General features: G+C 41.6%; 1 protein-coding gene across 1 annotated transcript in view; it reads right to left on the bottom strand.

Moving 5' to 3' along the window:
* The window catches only part of LOC138852137 (uncharacterized), a gene marked incomplete at its 5' end in the record, with an annotated part of 2196 nt that extends 310 nt beyond the window's left edge, over positions 1 to 1886 (bottom strand). The window contains 2 exons of the mRNA XM_070081816.1: positions 1 to 1017; positions 1595 to 1886. The exon at positions 1 to 1017 is cut by the window's left edge and continues 310 nt beyond it. Of these exons, the coding sequence (XP_069937917.1) occupies positions 824 to 1017; positions 1595 to 1886 (486 nt within the window). The remainder of the gene's footprint in view (positions 1018 to 1594) is intronic.
* Positions 1887 to 10000: the final 8114 nt, after the last annotated feature.

Below are 10000 nucleotides of genomic sequence, written 5' to 3'. Positions count from 1 at the left end.
TTAGGTGATGTGTGTTAGTGGGTGATGTATATTGGTGTTAGGTGATGTGTGGTGGCTTTAGGTGATGTGTGTTAGTGTTAGGTGACGTGTGGTGGTGTTAGTTTACGTGTTATGATGTTAGGTGATGTGTCTTGGCTTTACGTGAAGTGTGTTGGTGTTAGATGATGTGTGGTGGTGTTAGGTGATGTGTGATGGTGTTAGGTGACGTGTGGTGGTGTTAGGTGACGTGTGGTGGTGTTAGGTAACGTGTGGTGGTGTTAGGTAACGTGTAGTGATGTTAGGTGGTTTGTGTGGGCCTATTTGGTGGCGTGTAATGTTGTTATGTGACGTCCAGTTAAATGTGATGTCTGGTGATTTCACGCAACGTCTCTTGACGCTAAGTGACATCTATCGGTTCTCGGTGATGCCTGGTGGTGCTGTAACACATCTGCAAGCATTACGAGACCCACAAAAAACATGTGAAAAATGTCAGAATTAGAACATCAGTCATGCTCAACCTTGAACTCGCATGAACACTTGGAGTACGTGTTCACCTGCTTCCTGAGCACTTGGCAACGATCGTAAAGGAGAGGCGACTGGACCAGTACCTGCTACATGTACCAGATCAACCAGCCTCTGAAGGTTGTGTTAGCCTGCGGGCCGTTAGCTGCAACAGCCTGCTTAACCAGGCAGCCAGAAACAGTTGTGTCACAGGTGCCAAAGACAACAGAACGCATGGCATCAGCGGCAGATCTTTAAGATTGCTAAACTGAAGTCCTTAGAAGCTTATCACATATCACAAAATGGATTCCACTGTTATTCTTATGCCGTCCCACTGGACGCATCACACTTGCAGTGGAAGCGGTGACATGTTCAGTGGGAAGAAGACCTTCAGGAGGAAGTGCAAGATTAAGAGGTGTAGCATTCTCACAGTGGAAGAAGCGAGGCTCGGGGCACGCGAAGGATAGTTACGAAGTGCAGGATGGGAGTCGAAGTGCATACCTGTGTTCCTCTCGTCATCTTCCTCGTCTTCCGTGTCTGCGGAGGAAGGAAGGAAGGAGAGGTGTTATTACGTTAAAATGGATTAAGAATGATGCATGTTTCTCTCTCCAGTGTGTCTGACTGTTGATATTTAACCTAGACTTCGTCTCTGCTATACACTGGTTAAATGCAAGCTTAAACCAAATGTGGTTGATGAAGCAACGAAGCCAGAAGAATGCAGATGGTCATGCGAGTTTTGGTAGTGAGATCAAGAATACGTAGGCAAATTAGATGATAAGCAATAAATTAAATAATAGAGAGAGAAAAAGAAAGAGATCATCCTAAAACCATTTTTCTTAACTAAAACACTGAAAACCAATACAGAATCAATCACTTGAACACAGAAGGGTAAAAAACCTTCCAGATTATTTATTCACAAGACACATATTTCCATTTTTCTTCTTGCCCTTAACTCGCACACCTAAGTAATACACAGTAGTCCTTAATCTACATAAAGGTACATAGTTCTTCTGAGCAGATAGTCTGGGTATGGACTTCGAAGTCTTCTGCTGTTTTTTGTATGTCTACTCGTCACCTCTCGCTTCTTCCCCCCAGTCTCCCTACTTTGACTGACCTTTCCTCTTGTTCTTGCCGAGGAGCTTCCGAACATCGAACTCAATAACACCGTCAGGAGTGACGGTGGAGACCATGCCATCGTCGCCATCCTCGTCTTCACCCCTTCGTCTGCCACCACGACGCCTGTCGCTGCGGCCAGCTTGACCCTCTGAAAACGCCTCTCTTTGAGCCTGGTGCAACTGGATGTCTCCTACACTGATGGAACTGTCTCCTACGCTGATGGAACTACACTGATGGAACTGTCTTAACTGATGTAACTGAATATCTCTTGCATCCAGTAGTAAGGAGTTCTGATATTTAATTTTCACAAGACTAGTGAGTTATAAATAAATAACTAAATATATATATATATATATATATATATATATATATATATATATATATATATATATATATATAACAATTCGCAAACAGGCGAAATTATTTACAAACATTGTTTCTACGTCCACAGCAGGACTCGAACCTACAAACTCTGTATCAGAGTAACCAGAACTTTACCAAGGAGCTAGGGGTGGTAAAGTACTGGTTGCTCTGATAGAGATTGCAGGTTCGAGTCCTACTGTGGACGTAGAGACAATGTTTGTGTGTGTATATATATATATATATATATATATATATATATATATATATATATATATATATGCAATAAGATTGCAATATGCAGAGTAACCACTGTGAAAAAATAGTGAAATTCCAAGCGCTTTCGTTTGAATGGTTTGAAGGTATATATACCTGGACCACATCAGCTGACGTGAGAATGTTTACCCCATCAGCTGACGTGAGAATGTTTACCCCATCAGCTGACGTGAGAATGTTTACCCCATCAGCTGACGTGAGAATGTTTACCCCATCAGCTGACGTGAGAATGTTTACCCCATCAGCTGACGTGAGAATGTTTACCCCATCAGCTGACGTGAGAATGTTTACCCCATCAGCTGACGTGAGAATGTTTACCACATCAGCTGACGTGAGAATGTTTACCCCATCAGCTGACGTGAGAATGTTTACCACATAAGATAATATGAAAATGCCGTCATTAAAACAATGCAGCTGTAATAGTTGACTGAGGAACACTAAATAGAAGAGCTGATAAAAGTGCATAAAAGGAATAGTTGCGTGGAAGGGAGACACAGAAGTATGGATAGAGGTGAGAGGGAAGAATAAGATGGTTAAAAAGTGTGAAAGGACGAATAAAAGAGGGAGAGGGATAGTTAGAATAAAAAGAATGAGAGGGATAGTCAGAATAAAAACAGGAGGAGTGATTAGATAGTCTAAGAGACACTTGTAATCAAACAATCAAGATCTTTATGAGAGTGATGGATAAGGTCGAGTTATCCCCAACATGAGAGGCGGAACAGAAGCAAATAACAAGAGACTTACGATTAAATTCCATACGTAGTAAAGGTAACAGAGGCACATTAATTACAAAGGTGATAGTGGTGCATTAATTGCTGAGCCCTTAACCGAGGGTTGCAATACACACCATTGCAAAGGTACTTTGAGTAAAATGGCATCGTTTCAACTCTTTCTTTATTATTAAACCATTTAAAAAACACGCGGTTTAGAAGGAATTTGTCTGTGTGTGGTTTATTCTAAACTAGCTCCGTGTGGTCCATACGGGTCTAGAGGTTCCGAATATAGCAACTGAGATACAATATTCCGAAATGAAAATTCCGAACGTATATATATATATATATATATATATATATATATATATATATATATATATATATATATATATATATATATATATATATATATATATATATATATATATATATTATATATATATATATATATATATTAGTATTAAAAAAGGCTTAATCTCAGGGACTCTAAATTTAAATTATCTCTAAATCTAAACTATTTCTGAACGTAAGTTATCCATGACGTCACGTACAATATAAACTTATATCTTCAACTTAAATTACAATAATGTCAGCAGTAGTTATGTGATACGTTAATATTCCTACGTTCAGACTTCAACATTTGTGTAATTTATGAACATGACATTCTTAATGTCTTCAAAATAATAATAATAATAATTATTAATATTTATAATGCTACGAGAATAATAGTAATAATAATAATAATAATGTAAGGATGTCAAAAAATTATTAACACAAACAGTAATAATAATAATAATAATAATAATAATAATAATAATAATAATAATAATAATAACACTAATAATAATAGTAAATTAAAAAAATCTATTATTATTATTATTATTATTATTATTATTATTTTGTCTGAGGATCAAGACAGTGAAGGAATATCAGTCGTCATAATTTCCAACAAACACTGCTATATAATTAGTATAGCTTGAAGATACATAGCACAGAGCTTGAAGATACATAGCACAGAGCTTGAAGATACATAGCACAGGGCATGAAGATACATAGCACAGGGCATGAAGATACATAGCACAGAGCATGAAGATACATAGCACAGAGCATGAAGATACATAGCACAGGGCATGAAGATACATAGCACAGGGCATGAAGATACATAGCACAAGGCATGAAGATACATAGCACAGGGCATGAAGATACATAGCACAGAGCATGAAGATACATAGCACAGAGCATGAAGATACATAGCACAGAGCATGAAGATACATAGCACAGAGCATGAAGATACATAGCACAGGGCATGAAGATACATAGCACAGAGCATGAAGATACATAGCACAGAGCATGAAGATACATAGCACAGAGCATGAAGATGCATAGCACAGGGCATGAAGATACATAGCACAGAGCATGAAGATGCATAGGACAGAGCTTGAAGATACATAGCACAGAGCATGAAGATACATAGCACAGAGCATGAAGATACATAGCACAGAGCATGAAGATACATAGCACAGAGCATGAAGATACATAGCACAGGGCATGAAGATACATAGCACAGAGCTTGAAGATACATAGCACAGGGCATGAAGATACATAGCACAGAGCATGAAGATACATAGCACAGAGCATGAAGATACATAGCACAGGGCATGAAGATACATAGCACAGAGCTTGAAGATACATAGCACAGGGCATGAAGATACATAGCACAGAGCATGAAGATACATAGCACAGAGCATGAAGATACATAGCACAGGGCATGAAGATACATAGCACAGAGCATGAAGATACATAGCACAGGGCATGAAGATACATAGCACAGAGCATGAAGATACATAGCACAGGGCATGAAGATACATAGCACAGAGCATGAAGATACATAGCACAGAGCATGAAGATACATAACACAGGGCATGAAGATACATAGCACAGAGCTTGAAGATACATAGCACAGGGCATGAAGATACATAGCACAGAGCATGCACAGGGCATGAAGATACATAGCACAGGGCATGAAGATACATAGCACAGGGCATGAAGATACATAGCACAGAGCTTGAAGATACATAGCACAGGGCATGAAGATACATAGCACAGAGCTTGAAGATACATAGCACAGGGCATGAAGATACATAGCACAGAGCATGAAGATACATAGCACAGGGCATGAAGATACATAGCACAGAGCATGAAGATACATAGCACAGGGCATGAAGATACATAGCACAGGGCATGAAGATACATAGCACAGGGCATGAAGATACATAGCACAGGGCATGAAGATACATAGCACAGGGCATGAAGATACATAGCACAGAGCTTGAAGATACATAGCACAGGGCATGAAGATACATAGCACAGGGCATGAAGATACATAGCACAGGGCATGAAGATACATAGCACAGAGCTTGAAGATACATAGCACAGGGCATGAAGATACATAGCACAGGGCATGAAGATACATAGCACAGGGCATGAAGATACATAGCACAGGGCATGAAGATACATAGCACAGAGCTTGAAGATACATAGCACAGAGCATGAAGATACATAGCACAGGGCATGAAGATACATAGCACAGAGCATGAAGATACATAGCACAGGGCATGAAGATACATAGCACAGAGCTTGAAGATACATAGCACAGGGCATGAAGATACATAGCACAGGGCATGAAGATACATAGCACAGAGCATGAAGACACATAGCACAGGGCATGAAGATACATAGCACAGGGCTTGAAGATACATAGCACAGAGCTTGAAGACACATAGCACAGGGCATGAAGATACATAGCACAGGGCTTGAAGATGCATAGCACAGGGCTTGAAGATACATAGCACATTACATGAAGATACATAGCACAGGGCATGAAGATACATAGCACAGGGCATGAAGATACATAGCACAGGGCTTGAAGATACATAGCACAGGGCATGAAGATACATAGCACAGGACATGAAGACACATAGCACAGGGCATGAAGATACATAGCACAGGGCTTGAAGATACATAGCACAGGGCATGAAGATACATAGCACAGGGCATGAAGACACATAGCACAGGGCATGAAGATATATAGCACAGCCCATGAAGATACATAGCACAGGCCATGAAGATACATAGCACAGGACATGAAGATACATAGCACAGGCCATGAAGATACATAGCACAGGGCTTGAAGATGCATAGCACAGGGCATGAAGATACATAGCACAGGGCTTGGAGATACATAGCACAGGGCATGAAGATACATAGCACAGGGCATGAAGACACATAGCACAGGGCATGAAGACACAAAGCACAGGGCATAAAGATACATAGCACAGGGCATGAAGATACATAGCACAGGGCATGAAGATACATAGCACAGGGCATGAAGATACATAGCACAGGGCATGAAGATACATAGCACAGGGCTTGAAGATACATAGCACAGGGCATGAAGATACATAGCACAGGGCATGAAGATACATAGCGCAGGGCTTGAAGATACATAGCACAGGACATGAAGATACATAGCACAGGGCATGAAGATACATAGCACAGGGCATGAAGATACATAGCACAGGGCATGAAGATACATAGCACAGGGCATGAAGATACATAGCACAGGGCTTGAAGATACATAGCACAGGGCTTGAAGATACATAGCACAGGGCTTGAAGATACATAGCACAGGGCATGAAAAAACATAGCACAGGGCTTGAAGATACATAGCACAGGGCATGAAGATACATAGCACAGGGCATGAAGACACATAGCACAGGGCATGAAGATACATAGCACAGGGCGTGAAGATACATAGCACAGGGCATGAAGATACATAGCACAGGGCATGAAGATACATAGCACAGGGCATGAAGATACATAGCACAGGGCATGAAGATACATAGCACAGGGCATGAAGATACATAGCACAGGGCATGAAGATACATAGCACAGGGCATGAAGATACATAGCACAGAGCATGAAGATACATAGCACAGGGCATGAAGATACATAGCACAGGGCGTGAAGATACATAGCACAGGGCATGAAGATACATAGCACAGGGCATGAAGATACATAGCACAGGGTATGAAGATACATAGCACATGGCTTGAAGATACATAGCACTGAGCTTGATACATAGCACTGGGCATGAAGATACATAGCACAGGGCTTGAAGATGCATAGCACAGGGCTTGAAGATACATAGCACAGTGCATGAAGATACATAGCACTGGGCATGAAGATACATAGCATTTGGCATGCAGATACATAGCAAAGGGCATGAGGATACATAGCACAGGTCTTGAAGATACATAACACTGGGCATGAAGATACATAGCACAGTGCTTGAAGATACATAGCACAGGGCTTGAAGATACATAGCACAGGGCATGAAGATACATAGCACAGGGCATGAAGATACATAGCACAGGGCATGAAGATACATAGCACAGGGCATGAAGATACATAGCACAGGGCATGAAGATACATAGCACAGGGCATGAAGATACATAGCACAGGGCATGAAGATACATAGCACAGGGCTTGAAGATACATAGCACAGGGCATGAAGATACATAGCACAGGGCTTGAAGATACATAGCACAGGGCTTGAAGATACATAGCACAGGGCATGAAGATACATAGCACAGGGCTTGAAGAAACAGCACAGGGCTTGAAGATACATAGCACAGGACATGAAGATACATAGCACAGGGCATGAAGATACATAGCACAGGGTGTGAAGATACATAGCACAGGGCTTGAAGATACATAGCACAGGGCTTGAAGATACATAGCACAGGGCATGAAGATACATAGCACAGGGCATGAAGATACATAGCACAGGGCGTGAAGATACGTAGCACAGGGCATGAAGATACATAGCACAGGGCATGAAGATACATAGCACAGGGCTTGAAGATACATAGCACAGGGCTTGAAGATACATAGCACAGGGCATGAAGATACATAGAACAGGGCTTGAAGATACATAGCACAGGGCTTGAAGATACATAGCACAGGGCATGAAGATACATAGCACAGGGCATGAAGATACATAGCACAGGGCTTGAAGATACATAGCACAGGGCTTGAAGATACATAGAGCAGGACTTGAAGATACATAGCACAGGGCACGAAGATACATAGCACAGGGCTTGAGGATACATAGCACAGGGCTTGAAGATACATAGCACAGGGCTTGAAGATACATAGCACAGGGCATGAAGATACATAGCACAGGGCTTGAAGATACATAGCACAGGGCATGAAGATACATAGCACAAGGCTTGAAGATACATAGCTCAGGGCTTGAAGATACATAGCACAGGGCATGAAGATACATAGCACAGGGCATGATACATAGCACAGGGCATGAAGATACATAGGACAGGGCTTGAAGATACATAGCAAAGGGCATGAAGTTACATAGCACAGGGCATGAAGATACATAACAAAGGGCATGAAGATACATAGCAAAGGGCATGAAGATACATAGCACATGGCATGAAGATACATAGCACAGAGCTTGAAGATACATAGCACAGGGCTTGAAGATACATAGCACAAGGCATGAAGATACATAGCACAGAGCTTGATACATAGCACAGGGCATGAAGATACATAGCACAGGGTATGAAGATACATAGCACAGGGCATGAAGATACATAGCACAGGGCTTGAAGATACATAGCACTGAGCTTGAAGATACATAGCACTGGGCATGAAGATACATAGCACAGGGCTTGAAGATGCATAGCACAGGGCTTGAAGATACATAGCACAGGGCATGAAGATACATAGCACAGGACTTGAAGATACATAGCACTGGGCATGAAGATACATAGCATTTAGCATGAAGATACATAGCAAAGGGCATGAGGATACATAGCACAGGTCTTGAAGATACGTAACACTGATCATGAAGATACATAGCATAGGGCTTGAAGATACATAGCACAGGGCTTGAAGATACATAGCACAGGGCTTGAAGATACATAGCACAGGGCATGAAGATACATAGCACAGGACTTGAAGATACATAGCACTGGACATGAAGATACATAGCACAGGGCATGAAGATACATAGCACAGGGCTTGAAGATACATAGCACTGAGCTTGAAGATACATAGCACTGGGCATGAAGATACATAGCAAAGGGCATGAGGATACATAGCACAGGTCTTGAAGATACATAACACTGGGCATGAAGATACATAGCATAGGGCTTGAAGATACATAGCACAGGGCTTGAAGATACATAGCACAGGGCTTGCAAATACATAGCACAGGGCTTGAAGATACATAGCACAGGGCATGAAGATACATAGCACAGGGCATGAAGATACATAGCACAGGGCATGAAGATACATAGCACAGAGCTTGAAGATCCATAGCACAGGGCTTGAAGATACATAGCACGGGGCATGAAGATACATAGCACAGGATATGAGGATCCATAGCACAGGGCTTGAAGATACATAGCATTGGGAATGAAGATACATAGCACAGGGTATGAAGATATATAGCACAGGGCTTGAAGATACATAGCATTGGGAATGAAGATACATAGCACAGGGTATGAAGATACATAGCACAGGGCTTGATACATAGCACAAGGCTTGAAGATACATAGCACTGGGCATGATTCATAGCACAGTGTTTGAAGATGCATAGCACAGGGTATGAAGATATATAGCACAGAGCTTGATACATAGCACAGGGCTTGAAGATACATAGCACTGAGCTTGAAGATACATAGCACTAAGCATGAAGATACATAGCACAGGACTTGAAGATACATAGCACAGGGCCTGAAGATACCTAGCACAGGGCTTGATACATAGCACAGGGCTTGAAGATACATAGCACTGGGCATGAAGATTCGTAGGACATGGCTTAAAGATACATAGCACAGGGCTTGAAGATACATAACACTGGGCTTGAAGATACATAGCACAGGGCTTGAAAATACATAGCACAAGGCTTGAAGATGCATAGCACTGGGCTTGAAGATACATAGCACAAGGCTTGAAGATACTTAGAACTG

Source organism: Cherax quadricarinatus, unplaced genomic scaffold (genome assembly GCF_038502225.1).
Source record: "Cherax quadricarinatus isolate ZL_2023a unplaced genomic scaffold, ASM3850222v1 Contig4366, whole genome shotgun sequence".
Lineage (NCBI taxonomy): Eukaryota > Metazoa > Arthropoda > Malacostraca > Decapoda > Parastacidae > Cherax > Cherax quadricarinatus.
This window is presented reverse-complemented; position numbering and strand designations above follow the sequence as displayed.